Source organism: Elgaria multicarinata, chromosome 12 (genome assembly GCF_023053635.1).
Source record: "Elgaria multicarinata webbii isolate HBS135686 ecotype San Diego chromosome 12, rElgMul1.1.pri, whole genome shotgun sequence".
NCBI classification, from domain to species: Eukaryota; Metazoa; Chordata; class Lepidosauria; order Squamata; family Anguidae; genus Elgaria; species Elgaria multicarinata.
In genome coordinates this window covers 35,290,018-35,307,353 of record NC_086182.1, presented here as the reverse complement: position 1 = coordinate 35,307,353, position 17,336 = coordinate 35,290,018, and the positions used below count along the sequence as shown (strand labels likewise).

The 17,336-nt window shown below is 49.6% G+C and overlaps 2 protein-coding genes across 2 annotated transcripts in view; one reads left to right on the top strand and one right to left on the bottom strand.

Moving 5' to 3' along the window:
- Positions 1-17,336, bottom strand: part of REXO2 (RNA exonuclease 2) — a 261,646-nt gene that overhangs the window by 165,730 nt on the left and 78,580 nt on the right. The window lies entirely within an intron of this gene.
- Positions 2-7,122, top strand: BSX (brain specific homeobox). Its single transcript, XM_063139436.1, has 3 exons — positions 2-293; positions 5,363-5,559; positions 6,856-7,122. Exons 1-3 carry the CDS (start codon positions 2-4, stop codon positions 7,120-7,122), a joined length of 756 nt encoding a protein of 251 aa, XP_062995506.1.

The following is a 17,336-nucleotide window of genomic DNA, read 5'->3' as shown; positions in this document are numbered from 1 at the left end:
CATGCACCTGAGCTTCACCTCGCACGCCCTGGCGCCGCCGCCGCCGTCGGGGCCCTCGCAGCGGCCCACCTCCTTCTTCATCGAGGACATCCTGCTGCACAAGCCCAAGCCGCTGCGGGACGCGGGGTCCGAGCCCTTCCACAGCCCGCTGGCCTCCCGGGTGCCGCTGCTGGACTACGGCTACCCGCTGATGCCGCCCCCGGCCCTGCTGGCGCCTCACCCGCACCACCCGCTCCACAAGCCGGACCACCACCACCACCACCACCACCACCCCTACTTCCTCACCACCTCGGGTAAGCGCCGGGGCTGCGCCCTGGCTGCGCGCTCCGCCGGAGAGGCTGGGGTGGCGCAGGGGCCGGGCCCTGCCGGGCTGGCCGGCCCAGGGGAGGCAGCGGCCCCGTAGCCGCCCCCCCCCCGATCCCCCCAACGCTCCGGCCGCTCCCGACGCGGGGTGGGGCTGGCCGGATCCGCTCGACGGGGCGGCCCCGCTGCCTCCTGCAGGGGCCTGGAGCGAAGCCGGAGCGCTCCGAACAGACCGTCAGAAGGGGAAAGGGAGGCAAAGTCAACCCAACAGGACGCGGCTCTTTCTGCTGCCTTCGCAAAGGGAGGATCCAGGCCGCGAGACGAGAGCGGGGGTCGGAAAGGGACCTCGGTGCCTAGAAACCTGGGGCGGCGGCAGCAGCAGCAGCAGCAGCAGAGCGCCTCTGGGCACCGGGGCCCGGCCTGGCGCTTCGGCGGCGGTTCAGGGCACCCCCGTCCGCCCCTTTCAGGTGCCTTCGCAGCGTCCTGAAAGGCCTGGACGGTCGCGGGCTCCCCTCGGAAGTTCCCCTTGGGCAGGATCTGCGCTCCTGCGTTAAAACGGGTCCTAACAGCAGTGGCAACTGTTGGGGCCCAGGACTCGCCCACAGGCAGTCTACTAAGCGTTCCCAAAGTGCCCTATCCTGCTTGGTGTAGATCGGGGCTTCCAAGAGCCGCGCGGCTCCAGGCACCTCGCCCTCCGGGCCCTTCGCGCCCTGCCGCTGAGTCCGAACTTTTAAAAGTCTTCGTAAGTAAATTATTTCAGAAGTAGTAGCAAAAGCTGCGTTTTAAAGAGGTTCTCTGGGCTAGGAAGGAAGAAGAAAGAGAGAGAAGATTTTGAAGAGTCAATGATGAAATCATTTATCACTCTCACTTTAGACCCAATAAAATATTGGGTTTCCTTCCTCGACCACAGTACCGCCTACATCTGGAGACTTATTAGGGTCTAGAATCCGTTGCGTAGGGGATTATTGTAGAACATGGAGGGAAGAAGTTCTCTTTTATTTGTTTTGTTTTTATCGCGACGAAAATCCTTGTTTTAAAACAATAATTTTAAAAACTATTTTTATTTATCTGCCATCGATGTACAGATTTAGTAAGTCCGCTGTGGGATAAAAGGGAATAAAAAGAAATTTGTCCATTACACCCTTAATAGCGCAATCCTATGTGTGCATAGTTGGAGGGAAATCCTATTGATTTCAATGGGGCTTACTCTCAAGTAAGTGTGTGCAAGATTTCAGCTTAAGGCTACAGTCTTGTATGCGCTTACCTGGAAGTAAATTCCGTTGAACCCAGTGGGACTTAATTCTGACGAGACATGGATAGAACTGTGCTCGAAAATGGGTCGCCTCCCGACAGTTTACAGGGAAGGGTTAGAAATTAAATGCAGAGACATCGCATGAAATTGCTCTAAAAGAGCTGAAATCCTTCCTAGTGTTAGAAAGCGTTCAGGATGCACCCCTTAAAAATGCAATTGGTGTATCCTCGTAGTCCCTGCTTAAGATATTTGTGTTTACACTTTTCCCAGAAATGGGTGGCAGTCTCACAAAACCAGCAAGCAAACAAACAATTTTTAAAGTTGCCCAGAATGACTAACTTCTAAGAAAAAGAAAATGAGCTGTCAAAATAACAGCGCGGATCTAAATGCTTGTCTGAGTCTAAGCGAATATAGGCTCCAGTTGTAATCATTTATACAATTTAGAGCATGTAAAGTACATAGCATAAAGACTGCAATCCTATGCACATTTACCTGGCAGTAAACCCTGTCTTGTCACAATAGGGTTTACTTCCGAGTAAGCATACATCTCAGGTAATTTAGTATAAAAGAATAATCAGCTGAAAACAACGCCCGTTGTTAAACGTTAAAAAATGTCGTATGACTGTGGTTGTAATGCTATACACATTTTACCTAGGAGTAAGCTCCACTGAAAACAACGAGATTTACTTCTGAGTAGATATAGATAAGACTGCACCCACTGGCAAATCATTGTACAGTCGGACGACACAGTTCCGCCTCGTAGGCAGCAAAATTCTCAGCAAGATTGTACAAATCTAACCCGGTTTACCCATTAACTGGCTTTATAATGATAGCACCATTTTAACCCGGTTTACCAATAAGTGACAAGCAAGGCAGTGCCACCTGGTAAAACGTCGTCTGTACCCATCCTGTGACACAGAATTTAACACACCAGCGGTTTATTTCTAAATGAGCCACTTTTGCAGGGTCTTAGTTGAAGGGCAAGAAAGCAGGGAGAAAAATACCGTGGGCGAAAGAGAGAAAGAGAGCGGTAAAAGTTGGTGACGGGCACCAGGAGACCGATCCGTTCCTTGGACTCGGTGCCAAATGCCATTTCTTTGCTGGCACACGTGAGGGAGAGGAAAGGGGGCTTTCTTTCTCCCCTGCGCCCCCAAACCTAGGAAATCTTGACCATGAAATATCTCTGAGGAACTGATCGATGGATCCAGATGCTGCTCCTGACAGAGGCGGGCTGGGGCTGGGGTGCCCGTTTTGGGGTGCAAGGCAGAAATTCAGCCTACAAAGTCTCCTCCGCAGCTACTGTTTTGTGCTGCTGGGAAAAGCTGCACCGATTGAATTTCTGCCTTGCTGGAAAAGAAAGGGAACCCGCATATCCCGAGGCAGCATCTGGAAACTTTGATCAAGTCCTCAAAGATATTTCATTGCCGAGGTTTTCTAGGTTTGGGGGCGCAGGGGTGGGTGGGAGGTAACCCGTTACCCAGGATCCCTGCCGGGAATGAATATATGTATATATAATATATCTAAAGCGGCCTGGCTGAAATGCTCCCTTAGAAGATCTCGGAAGGCTGAAGTAGCTGAGAGCCGGGAAGTCCTGGGTTCAGGTCTCACTTCAGCTGCCAGAGCCACACTGAATGGCCTTCAGCATGGCACTGTTCCCTCTGCCTCAGCGTCTCATCTGCGATATGGCAAATCCAGCCTACTTTACAGGGCTGTTGTAAGGATTCTAGAGGGAATGCAGGTGGGTGAAGATCAGTCGGAACTAGCCAGACCTCTAATGGTGCTGAACCCCAGCTGGCAAAGTGGGACCTTGGAGAGCTCCTTTAGCCTTCTGGTTGGCTCTGACTGAAGCCCAGAATGGATTCACTGACGGCCACCAGAAACAGAATCTAGGTCGGTTGGGGGAAGGTTAGGGATGGAGGCGGGACCCTCCCCAAGACCCAGAGAGGTCACCGGCAGCGGAACGCTGACCTTGGCTACTCAGAAGCCAATAACATTGACTTCAGTCCAGGTAACTGTGTATAGCAGCCTTGCCCAACTTGGTACCCACCAGGTGTTTTGGACTACAACTCCCATCAGCCCCATCTAGCATGGTCGGTGATGAGGGGACCAAAACTTCTGGAGGGCACCAGGTTGGGGTAAGACTAATGGATTGTAGTCTAAACCTATTTTATGTCTCTGAAGCCAACATGACAGGGAGCTCTTTAGGTCGGTGACTGTTTAGAAGAACGGCTTCTCTCCCTTACTCCCGAAGGAGGAGGAGGAGGAGGGCCCTGTCTTCGAGGGGTAGAGGGTCGGAAGCTGAGACGCCCAGCTCTGTCAAGGACAGCGACGGGGACTGACCCACCTGCCAAAGAGAAATACCAGCCCAGTCCCCGAGAAGAGTCCAGTATTGGGGAAAAGGCGGGATATAAATAATAATAATAATAATAATAATAATAATAATAATAATAATAATAATAATAATAATAATAATAATAATAATTTGCTCCGCAGACTCCCCTGCATCCCAGATCACTTACCCGGGGATGAGTTACCCCGGCACTCTTTAGCCACCTCCCCCAATCCCCTTTGATTCTACCCACCTCCCGAACTGTGTCCAAATGCGTAAGAGCAGAGAAGGAGTAGAAAAACAGACGTCCCGCTTAAGCGTAGAAGTGCGCCTGGCCAGCAGGAAAGGAATTTTGGCCGCTTTCGTTGGGAGCGTCATGTGCGAAGTTCGCAGGACTTGTGGCCAAGTGGGTCGGGGCGGTGGGGGGGAGCCCGGCTCTGTAAACGGACTCCAGGAAGCAGGGGAGGGAAGGAAGGAAGGAAGGAAGGAAGGAAGGAAGGAAGGAAGCCACCCACCCACCGACCCACGCACCTCTGTCCAGAGCTTAAGGGGGAGGACAACACTCGGGAGGGGGGGTAGGCAGTTCTTCTGCCAAGAGATTTGGGGGTGCCGCGAGAAAGGTGTGGGTGTAAATCTGCCGTCCAGCAGTGGGGACTGCAGTTTACAATCCTAAATTTCTGGAGCGCTAAAGAGCGTGTGGTTTGCGCATCCCTGCCTACACTGGAGGGGATCGGGGGCGGAGAGGAGCCTTGTGGTTAAACTGAGGGTAGCGGTGGCGGGTGGGGTGGGGGGTGCCGAGCGGCCTTCAGGTGTGTAGGACCCCAGCGTGGGCCAGGCTGGCCGGAACGAGCCGTCGTGCAGCACCCGGGGAGGCCGCGGTGGCTCTGTGTCCGGGAGCCTCGCCCCCTCCACGGCCAGGCCCAGGGGCTCCCCTGCTTCCAAACGCCCCACGTGGTCTCCCCCAGTCCTCTCCCGCCCTCCCCGCAGGAGATCTGCCCTGGCTTCCGCCCCAAATGGGCACCCGACGGGAGGCTCTTTACTGCGATGGCTTTCCTCCTTGGGGAAGGCCGGGCAAGGGGCAGCCCTCGGGGACAGCAGGCTCTGGACGGGGAGGAAGCGAACCTCCTCCTGCCGAGGCACTCTACCTCGGTCGCGCCTCCTGGGTTGCTTGCGGCCTCTGCTGGGAGGGGGGCCGCGGGACTCCCTTGGAGGCTGGTGGCTGTCAGGGACCAGCCAGGACGCCCAAGGAGCTCTCCAAGGTGCGGGCCGCTTTGCCAGCTGGGCTTCAGCACCGTGAGAGGTCTGGTGCCGGCTGAAACGCCGGAGGCCCCCCCCAGCCCCCCTAAATCGGAGCCCCCAGCCTCCACTGCCAGGCTCTGGCGCCTCCCGAAGTGGGCCGGGCGGGCGGGCGGCACGGGCCCCGGAGTCCGCCGGCCCGGCCCCACGGCCTCTGCTCGGTGCTTGTGTGTTCCCCGCAGGGGTGCCGGTGCCCGCGCTCTTCCAGCCCCACCCGCACGCCGAGCTGCCGGGCAAGCATTGCCGCCGTCGGAAGGCCCGCACCGTCTTCTCGGACTCGCAGCTCTCGGGCCTGGAGAAGCGCTTCGAGATCCAGCGCTACCTTTCCACGCCGGAGCGCGTCGAGCTGGCCACGGCCCTCAGCCTCTCCGAGACCCAGGTAGGCGGCAGCGCAGGAGGAGAGGGAGCGCGGCGAGGCTCGGAAGCCCCAGCCCTCCCCCTCGCAAGTAAGGGGGGGGAGGAACAACCGCCTTCGTGAGAACGCGGCCGGGGTCCGCCAACAGCCTCCCCGGACCTGGGGCCCTGCAGAAGAGTGGGACGCCGCTACCTAGCACCCCCCAGCAAGCATGGGAATCGGTGTCCAACATAGCTGCGGGGCACCAGATCCGCAGGAAAATGGAGGAGGCCCACTTACTCCTGAGGATACAGAATGGGTACTTAGGGCGACTCAGAGCAACACAAACCACGACGTTCAAGAAACCACACAAATAATTAATAATAATTGCGCCTCGCCATCGCAGTGCATGGCGTTGAATGGGGCTAACACTTCAGCCCCAAGGGCCAGTGGCTGCCCAAGGACCTTGCAGGTTGCCGTCTGTAGTAGAGCAGAACCATCGACCGACGAAACAGGGAAGGGGGGGGGATACATGAGCGCACCGCAGCGTCTGCTCCGGAGTCAATACCGTGCATTTCCACCGGGCTTGCTCCCGGGTTCAGGGTGCATCATAGGACTGCGGCCTTATGCTCCCTTTTCGGTGTTGATGGGGCTGCAGAGTCACCAGGGAATCAAGTCCCACTGAACTGACCTCGGGGCAAAGATGCGTCGGATTTGAGGAAACACAGGTGTGCGGTAAAGGCGAGGGTGTCTCTGACCATGAGCAGAGAGGTGTGGATTTTTTAATCACTGATCTCCTCCCCACCTCCCACCCCAGCTTGTCCACCTAAGATTGAAGGAGAGACGGGTTAACACTGAGTGGCCGTCAGCCACGGCTCTCCGCCTCAGTTTCCCCTCTGTAAAATGCAGCGCCGATGGGCCTCCTCGCACTCCATCCGGCCGCAGTGCCCCGTAGAAGACGCTCTGATGAATGACAGAGCTGTCCGTGGGAGGAGGGACCCCGGCCCTCCATCTCCCCTGGCCGCCCCGACCCAAGAAAACCGGACTCGTCCTTCTTGGCCAAACCTTGTTCAGCGCAGGGGCGCGCCGAGGAGGAGGTGCAGCGCGCCGACCCACTGGCGCCAGGCGATCCATCCGGATCTGTTCCGAATCCTGGCCAATGTGCCCCCCCCACCCCGGCCCGTGTTTCTCGCCCCCCCTCTTTCAATGTGCCCCCCCACCCCGGCCCGTGTTTCTCGCCCCCCCCTTTCCACTGCCGTTCCGGCAGCGGGCGGGGAGGGAGTTCAGGCGGCGGGGTTCCCAACCGGGCGCCCCCCAACTCGGCTCCGCTTGTCCTTGCAGGTGAAGACGTGGTTCCAGAACCGGCGCATGAAGCACAAAAAGCAGCTGCGGAAGAGCCAGGACGAGCCCAAAGGCCCCAGCGCCGACGAGGGCGCCGAGCCCGCGGGCCGCGAGCCGGAGCCGTCGGGCAAGCCCAGCGGCAGCGCCCCCGCCGCCCCCGAGCCCCGCCAAGGCGCGCCCCCGGCCGCCTTCCTGCTGGAGGAGGCGGAAGACGAGGTGGACATCGTCGAGGGCGCCGAGTCGGGCGGGCCGCCGCGCCTTATGTAGGGCCCCGGGAGCCAGCCTCCCCTGCCCCGCCAAGGACCCCACCCGGGACGGGCCGAGGGCCGGGGGGTGGGTGGCCGGGCGGGGGAGGCTGGCCCGGCCGGAACGGGGAGCGGCTTCGGGGCGGGGGTCCGCTGCCCAAGGACGCCGGCTGGTCCGCCTCTGGAGAGGGCGCGCTGGCCCCGCGGCCCCCCAGGACAGAGCGGAGCGCCCCTCGCCTCTCCGCCCGCGCGGGAGGGGGCCCAGACACGGGCCCAGAGGTCCAGGACCCGCAGAGGCGGCGGATCGGGCCCAGCGAAGACGCGGCGGTTGGGGGACCATCCATAACCGACGCGGTCCCGCAGCGTTTGCCTCGAAGGAGGAGGGTTCGGCCGCTGGGAAACGGCCCCTTCTCTCTCTCCCCCCGCCGCCCCCAATCCGCACGGTCAATACACATTTGAGTGGGGGGCAAACGGTGAACTCTGCTTCTTAAAAAGAAAAGCGGAGGTAGAGACCGCGGGTTCTTGGAAGCTCTCCATCCTCCATCACGGGCGAGATGCGAGCAGTCCTGCGCTCTCGGCCATGGAAACACCGCGCCGTTTCCACCCATTTGATTCTCATCGCATTCTATATCGCCCCCCCCCCCGCGGCCCAATCCTGTGCGTGTTTTCTCAGAAGAAAGTCTCACGGAGTTCAGTGAAGTTTATTCCTCAAGTAAGCGTGCATAGGGGTTGCGATCTTAATAAGACAGTTGAATGTGAAGGGCCACGATCCAGGCAAAAAGAAACGCACTTTGGAGGCCCGTTGGTTTCAACGGGTGAGTTAAGCACACGCTGACATTTCTCTGGTTGGGATAAATGTACTTTTGAAGGTGCGGAGCTATAAACGGATCGTGTCTGAGCTTTTTCCTATGGTGTCCTTTAAAGACTTTTTAAAAAGTCCTTTCTCTAGAAAAACCGAAGATTTTCTTCGCATAAAAGGCTGCTCTTATACAAAGATTTAAAATGCCTATTCCATTTTAAAATTCTGTTGGTATGTGTGTAATACTAAAAATCTAAGGAAGAAAAGTCCAGTGAACTGCCCAGGGAGCTTTGGCTGTTGGGCGGTATAAAAATGCAAATAATAATAATAATAATAATAATGTCATAAAAGCAATCTGGAAAAGAAAGTAAGATAAATATTTGTTGTACTCTGCAAAGGGGGAACAACATATAGAAGAATCCATGAGGACAGGTGGTTTGAAAACAATAAATTAAAATACGGTTTTAAAAAGCTGGGCAGGGAGAAAGACAAAATGTGATTAATTGACAAAGAGTTTCAAGATCTTTACAGGAGGAAACTACTTTCTTCACAACCCGGAGAGAAAACAGTTTTAGTCTGTTGCAGTAAAACTAACGCAGAGCGCCTTAAAGACTGTGTTTGAAGACTGGGTTTGCTGGTACTTGAGAATAAACCCCACTGGACGAAGTTGGATTTACTTCTGCGTAAATATGCAGACAATTGCGCTGTAAAGCTGCAGTCGTGCTCACACTGATCCAAGAAAACGTTCCCTTGAACATAGTGGGGACTTGCTTCTGTGTAAGCATGCCCCAAATTAGATGTGCATCTTCAACAGCCCAATGCCACGCATCTAAGTCTACTTTGAATTGTGTAATCCTAGGCTTGCTGTTTATTGGGAAGTAAGTTTTATTGGATCCAACGGGGCGTATTCCCAAGTGAGTGTGCATAGCATTATATATATAAATTTCAGTCTGTGTAACTCGAAATCTTTCAGGCGCGTTGGGAAGATGGCATCGCAATGTTTCTGTCCCTATTAACTACCACCAACTCCCCACATCTTCCCCCCCCACAGATGTACAACGTGTACTTAGGGGTCTGGTTACAACAACAGAGCAGACCGTAGCCTGTTCAGAGTGTCTCTGCAACTGACCAATTTGTAATTGACGAGGCTGTATGTGCGCAAAGGCAAGACAGACCTCTCTCTGAAGTTCCTGCTAGTCTGTTCAAACTTTGTCCACATTTCAGTTCTTTTTCTGGTACTATATTCCAGTGAGCTTTCTTCGACAAAACACGGATTCTTCAAACACAGGACTAGAAATAAACCCTGAAAAGAATGTGGTGATGGGACGGTTTTTAAAATGTGACTAAACCGTAGGATAAGATGCTCCTTCCGATGTAGCTTATTATATATCATAGTCTGAGTCTCCTTAGATTGGGTCAAACATTTTGAGGTGTGCAGTGAGAACAGGGGAGCAGTGACACAACAACACACAACAACAGCTTGTATATTTGTTGTGGAAAGGAATGTTGAAAGTGGGGTGCCCCCTTTTATTCTCCCCCTTTGACAAAAACCACTGCTTGGAAGTTAGGTTGTTCTAATCATTCTTTTGCTTTCTTTTGGACTTTTGGTGTTCTGGTCTTTCATCTGTACAGCTTAGATATTTTCTTCACTCAACATCAGTCATGTGCATCCATGCATACGAAGGATAAATGATGGACATATGTATGGTTCTTTCTCCCGTTTTTGTGGGTTTTGAGTACATTAACGAGAATATAATAATAATTTTTAAAATTTCACATAGGGAAAAATAGATATAACAGCCAGGAACTGGATGATTGTCTTTTCCCAACTCTCATGCAGTAACAAAACCACAGAGATGGGCCCTATCCAGTGCATGTTTACTCTGAAGTAAGTGCTACTGAGTTGGATGAGACGTACTCCAAAATAAGTGCGCATAGGATAGCAACCTTAATTGCAACCTCCTCTCTCCTGTTAGAAGGTACAATGAATGGATCATTGTACTGTGGCTTTTTCTTCAACAGGACTCAACCATTAGGTGGAGTGAGGCAGGTGATTTTCAGGGCCATAAAGAGCAGTAAATATTAGCCATTTGGTGTATCATTATTGTATTTTTACTGCCAGGGAGGGGAAGACCTGCCGGTGGGTTTTATGCCTCAGCTGCCAGCCTTTAGTGCTATGCACCTTGACTTGTGGTGGGGGCAAGTCATTTGATGCACCCCCTCAGGCAATCGTAATCAAGCCCCGATGCTCCGCCCTTCTCCAAAGTTAGGCCAGGTGAAATGATAGCAAGATAGAAATGTCAATGCAAACCGTCTACTTTGAGGCAGTAATCTAATGCAAATACGTACTTATTTGCCTCATATCAAGAGGTGAAGGATGGTCCATTGCAACACATTTTAATATTACAGGCAGTGTATTCACACCCCTCCCCCTGAAAACTAAGTGTGCTGATTCAATCCGGCTCTGTTAACTACAGTTAGGCAGCTCAAAAAGCAATAATAATCTTGATATTACTGATGGAAACATCTCGGTTATTTTGACAGCTGTAGGACGGCCTTGTGACAAATTGCCTGTTTAAATTGCCTTTTAGCTAATAATAACAATTTTGGTAAAGGGTTGCAACGTTCAACCAATTATTTGGTTAGCTTGACTGATTAAGAGCATTTAGGGCAGCCTTCCTCAACCTGGGGCGCTCCAGATGTGTTGGACTGCATCTCCCAGAATGCCCCAGCAGCTGGCTGGGACATTCTGGGAGTTGTAGTCCAACACATCTGGAGCGCCCTAGGTTGAGGAAGGCTGATTTAGGGCATAATCCTATGTATGTTTAGACAGAAAAAGTCTTACAATTCCAAGAGGTGATCCAAGTGATTGAACAGCAGATTTTAAATATTTATCTAAACACACACACACACACACACACACAGAGGAAGTGAGTATAGCAAGCACTCTGCCATTTATCTCAAACAGGTGTGAATACTTTCTTCTAAGAGAATGCCCTGCTATGGCACATGAGTGAAGCACCTAAAAACAAAGGAAGTCTTATTTCTTGCTTTGAAACAAGTGGTTTTACTCATATGCAAATTTATAGGTTAATCAATTGGTCAACTAAAATTCATAGGATTAACCAATTTGCTGTGCAATCTTATACATGTCTACTTAGAAGGAAGCCCCACTGAATTCAATGGGACTTGTTCCCAGGTAAGGGTGGAGCGTAAGAGTGTTTTGGACTACAACTCCTTTAAGCCCCAGCCTGCATGGCCAGTGGTGAGGGATTATATGACATAGAGTCCAAAACACCTGGAGGGAGCAAGGATGCCTACCCCTCACTTACCCAGAAGTAAATCCTATTGAATACAATGGGGCCTTCTTCTGAGTAGACATGTATGGGATTACACCATAACACAACTTTAATTTGAAGACAGTTCTGCTTCAGTAAAAAAGAAAGAAAAGATAGATAGGTTAGAGCATATAATATTAAAATAGCATACTCCAAAGGAATTAGATTGAAATGTTCCCAAAGTGCTACACATATGTCATCTTAGAAGTTACAATGACCCTGCAAGATCTTGTCCCTATATTACAAATTGAATTGGGTGTGGGGAGCGGAAGGCATCGGGTGTTTGGTCAGTCTGAGCTCTTGGCAGAGCAGAGATTGGAAATTGGGACTTTCAGTTAAGAGCAGATGTGCACAGCTGTTTTGTTTTGTTCCTTTATACCCTGCCTCCCCCCCCCCCCCGCCAAAGGCAACACACCTCATCCTGCTCTTCTCCATTCTATCCTTACAACATGTGGATGGGATAAAATGGTGGCAGGTGTGTTCGGTGACTATGGGTGGTTGGAGTTCTCTCTTCCTTTCCCCACATCACCCTGTGCACAATTCTTGAATCGCTGTGCTTCTTTTCTCTGGGAAACGGATCCAATAGTGGGACTGTTAAATGCAATGCAATGCTGAAAGACTGGGACTGGGGTGAAGCATTCACATGCCATCTATGCCAGGAACCCCTCCTCAAAAATAGCAGAGGCGAGGCCTTCTTGGTGGTGGTACACCAGTTGTGGAACTTTCCTGGAGAAGTTCGCTTGGCACCTACTTTACTGTCCTTTTTGGCCACAGGCAAAGACCCTTTTATGCACAATTTTAATCCTGCTGATTGTTTCATGTGACACTTTTTATGGGTTCTGTTGTGGCATTTAGCTTTCTGCTTTGTTTGGTATTTACATTTATTTTGTTCTTTTTCTTTTTTTGTAAGCCAGCCTGGGAATATGATTGAAGGGTGGTATAAAATATATAATAAATAAATAATATATAAATCATACATTTCAAACAGAATTCACTTGGATCCATGTCTCACTAGCTAAAAATGGATACTAGCTATTCTCTTAAATGATGGTGATTTTCAAGCTTCCTGACCTAGAAATACCTTCACCTCATCTGCTCAGGTTCCCCGAAGCATTTGCCCCAGACTGCAAAGCATTGCAGAGAATTTTGGTGTAGGGGCATATTCTAGGATGCACACCCAGTTCATATGTAGTCCTGACCAAACAGATGGTGTTTCTCACAATGTTGCACCACAATAACTAAGTCTGCATACAAAATAAGAGGTACAGTGCAACCCCACACACGTCTACTCAAAAGTAATCCCCACTGAGTTCAATGGGACTTATTCCCAGATAAGTGTGCATAGGATTTCCCTCCTAAGCCCAGCTACTTTCCACCATCACTACATAACTTACAGATGTACTGGTCAGCAATTTCAGCACTGTTTCGGTCACCTGTCTTGTCTCTGTCCGTGTGTTTCAGGTAGATTGTTTGCCTTTACAAAGAGTATTTTAAAACACTGAATGAATATTTATTCAAATAAGTATACCTTGGTCCCCTAATTATTATTTTTAAAGCACATTTTTTTTTAATGTTGAAAACCTGCCTATCTTTACAGAAAAGAAAGTCGCACTGATTTGAAAGTTTAAATGGGGGATTGGAGGGGGTCCCATTGTCACCGGTTCTAGCTCATCAGCACTGCACAGAGCGAGGTTCTGCTGCACGCATGATGCCAGAGAGAAGATTGTACATTTGAACACAACACAGGGGATGTACTTCTACAGTGGCCCCATCACTCAAATGGTGCTCATTTGTATGCACCCTGAGAGTGTAACACAGAACACAACCCACACGTCCCCTGCAGCTATACATTGTGGGAGGAAGTTGGCCTTACAGGAAATCCTATGTGCCACTATTGATGTTTTCACTTAGTAATTCATAATAAGCTTCCGATGAACCTCAGAGTACCCTGGGACACTGTCTGAATATATATACATACATACACATACATGGCTGATTTAAAGTTTAGATAAGCCCATGTTTAAGTTATAAAGACAGTGCATTTGGGCTAATGAGAAGAACCCCTTTCTGCCTGCCTGCACAGAAAGGAAACCATATCAGTTAGAAAGTTTAAAGGGCATTTTGACCTATTCCCTTAACAAGCTAAATTGAATGTCCTCTCTCTCTCTCTCACTCTCTCTCTCTCACTCTCTCTCTCTCTCTCTCGATGGGACATCTAAGAAAAGGGCAATCATTTTATGAAGGATATAAACACAGACGTAACATGGTATGATTGGCAGCAAGGTCAAGAATTGGTATACCAGAGTGGCCTGCTCCTGACACATAGTCTGCACCATTCCCCTCTGGGGATGGGGTTCAGCACCTAGGATAGGTCCTTTGGAGTTCTGGGTAGTTCTGACTGAAACCCAGAACAGATCCACAGCCCCACCGAAATCAAAGCCACCAGCCTCCACAGGTGTGTGTGTGTGTTTTAAAAAAACTCAAAGTGGTTCACAACTTAAGATAAAAACAAACAAACATATAAGAACAACCCTGATGCTGGATCAGACCAGGGGTCCATCTAGTCCAGCACTCGGTTCACACAGGGGCCAACCAGCCATCGGCCAGGGACCAACATATCAGGACATGGTGCAACAGCACCCTCCCACCCATGTTCCCCAGCAACTGGTGCACACAGGCTTATTGCCTCAAATACTGGAGGTAGCACACAACCATCAGGTCTAGTGTATTTATCCATGCCCTACCTCCTGCTCACCTGCTGCCTTTCAAGTTCTCACTCCCCTTTATCCTCATCTCTTGCCCAGAAAATTCTCTGCTCCTCCTGCGGTCCTGCATAACGTAGCCCTCCAAGCACACTTACTAGGGACTAAGCTCATGGGACTTACCTCTGAGTAAATATGCTTAGATTGCACTGCACATCTTCCTCAAGCTGGAACATGGTTATTTCCCATGGAATCATGGAGTTTCAAAGCAACCCTGTACAAGGAAGGATGCAATTAGAAATCAATGGATTGCTGTATGTATTGCGAGTCCTCTTTGTGTTTTCAGAGTTAACGACAATTAAAACATCGAGCAAGAAGGGAAATTAAGAAGAGGACGCAACAGTTTTTCTCTGTCCCTTTGGTTATTTTTAGCAACTCAACCTTTCTGAGCACATGCAAATCATCCTGGCCAACATCTTTTCAAACACCATCCTGGGATCATCTAAATATCTAAGAAAGTAGCTTCTTCACGGGAATGTAAAAAATAATTAACTTCCTTTATTGTCAAAGTTCACCAGTTAAAAAAAATAAATGTCAGAATGCTGCTGAAAGTTACCTGGGTGGGTGGAGAGGGATTAGGGAGTACAATTTAAATATCCCTTACAAAGCTGGGGATGTTTATATCTTTTTCAGTTACCCTGATTTCCAGGTGATGTGGAAGACACAAGGCAGGCATATGTGGTCCAGAAGGTGATCAATTAAGACATTAAGCATTTCCCAGCACATGAAACGCATTTGCATTTCATCCTAATAATAAGGCCATCAGCTCATTTTCAGGGGACCGTGGCCTACTTCAACTAAATCCTCGGATCAAAGCAAAAATGTTTGTCTGCATTTTCTAATCAGAATGAGATGCTAATTTAGAGACCCTTAATGTGTGGTGGTAAGAGACTCCTTCAATTAACTAAATTCTATAGCTCAGGAAAATAATACTAATACTAATACTAATAATAACGATAAAAATACATACAAAGAGAGTCAGACTGGAAAGGCACAAATGCCCATTCAATCAAAAAGGTCCAGCATTCATTACTTCCAGCATCTGGGGCTAAACACTAAACATGCAGATCATCAAAGGTGCGTGTACGTGTATGTAATGGGTTAAATTGAGAATTTAATCTAATTAAAATATTAGATGTGTGTAAATAGTTCTTTGATATCCCTCTAAAGGTTTCATTAAAAATAGGTTCTCAAGTGTTGTATTATGGGGATTATCACTTTTAATCAGAGAAACAACAAGTTTAGGACTCTAATCAGAAATGCTTCAAAGTGTTTCCATTTCGATGTGGTTACTATTATCTGTAGAGAAGCAGCTCTTAATGGATGCAGGATGGAAATGTCCAGAAGTTGCGGTTTTGCAAGCTGCATCTGGGCGAGATAAGTGCGAATAAGGAGGTAATCGAGAGACAGGGCATAAACTAGAATAGATCCAGCGAGAGAGAGAGAGAGATGGAACCTTCACACTCAAGCCCTGTAGGACCACTTGAGCACAGTGCAATGCTGTGCTTCAACATGTGCATGTGCAAATACACTGCCATGTGGGTGAAGCCAATCATGCAGGTTTTCCCGAGAGAACCTGATCACACTACTCACATGCACACCATTGCAACCTGGGGCTGCATCATGATGGAGCAGCATCTGCACTGTGGTAAGGTGGGGCGGCAGAAACAGTGCAGCATTCAGAATGCTGTTCTACCATGCAGACAAGCTGGAACGTGTTCAGAGGAGGGCAACCAGGATGATCAGGGGTCTGGAAACAAAGCCCTATGAAGAGAGACTGAAAGAACTGGGCATGTTTAGCCTGGAGAAGAGAAGATTGAGGGGAGACATGATAGCACTCTTCAAATACTTAAAAGGTTGTCACACAGAGGAGGGCCAGGATCTCTTCTTGATCCTCCCAGAGTGCAGGACACGGAATAACGGGCTCAAGCTAAAGGAAGCCAGATTCTGTCTGGACATCAGGAAAAACTTCCTGACTGTTAGAGCAGTACGACAATGGAATCAGTGACCTAGGGAGGTTGTGGGCTCTCCCACACTAGAGGCCTTCAAGAGGCAGCTGGATCTGTCAGGGATGCTTTAGGGTTGATTCCTGCATTGAGTGGGGGATTGGACTCGATGGCCTTATAGGCGCCTTCCAACTCTACTATTCTATGATTCTATGATTCAAACGCTTCCTAGTTCAGCTTTCCAAAGGATGGTGTTGCTGAGGTTCCCATCCCAACCTACTTGGCCATCACTGGGCAAGCAGGTTTTTTGCAAGGAGCAGATGGAACTCTCCAAAGTCTAAGGAAGGGAGGAAAACGCAAAGGTTTTCATCATCAACCCAGATATGGGATGAGTCCTTCACATGAAGGGTGCATCTTCCCACCAGCACTTGCTAGCACTGTTTATATGCTTGAACTCTCTATGTTACAACATGACCTGCCACTACAGCTGGCATTGGCGCTGACAGCGTTTCTGCAGAATTCCTAAGGCTTAATTTGAACTAGAATCTCTTTATGACTGAACTTCAGAGCATATTTCGACCCAGAATCTCCTCCCCCACATGTCTGAGCTTGGGCCTAGAATACAAAAAGTGGGAAGGTAGCTTTAAGCCACTAGTGAAAGTGGGCTGGAATGAATAAACATAGAATTGCTTGCTTGATTACCAGTGTGGTGTAGTGGTCTGAGTGTTAAACTGGGACCCAGGAGATCCAGGTTCTAGTCCCCACTCTACAATGGAGCTCACTGGTGTCACTTTGGGCTGAGACATGCAACCCCCTATCACTCCGGTTGCATATTCAAAATGGCAGCTGCATGTCCTGTAGCAAATCATGGGTAAAATAAGGAGGTCACAGAAGAGCACATTTTAGGGTTAAAATAATGTAGCCAAGTTCACACAAACAGCAGTTGAGATGATAACATATTCCTGGGTTGCAGCTCTTCAGGATGTTGTTAGAGAGCTGTGGGTGTTGAATGGTTCCCTATGAAAAACCATTTACATACAAAAGTGGAGATGAAAGAGGTAGCTGGCTACAGTTCTTCTCCTTGACCCCTTGGCTTTGGGAGATTTGGATATGGAGAAGCTTTCCATCAGCCGTGTGCGTTCCCACATGCAGTCCAAAATTTTATTTATTTATTATTTATTTATTACATTTTTATACCGCCCAATAGCTGAAGCTCTCTGGGCGGTTCACAAAAATTAAAACCATAATAAAACAACCAACAGGTTAAAAGCACAAATACAAAATACAGTATAAAATGCACAACCAGGATAAAACCACGCAGCAAATTTGATATAAGATTAAAATACAGAGTTAGAACAGTAACATTTAAATTTAAGTTAAAATTAAGTGTT

Bases quoted from the DNA above. Each gene is read 5' to 3' on its own strand.
- BSX (XM_063139436.1), top strand. From the start codon at position 2: ATGCACCTGAGCTTCACCTCGCACGCCCTGGCGCCGCCGCCGCCGTCG. The intron at 294-5,362 runs GTAAGCGCCGGG...TGTTCCCCGCAG, and splicing joins CTACTTCCTCACCACCTCGG to GGGTGCCGGTGCCCGCGCTC. The intron at 5,560-6,855 runs GTAGGCGGCAGC...TTGTCCTTGCAG, and splicing joins TCAGCCTCTCCGAGACCCAG to GTGAAGACGTGGTTCCAGAA.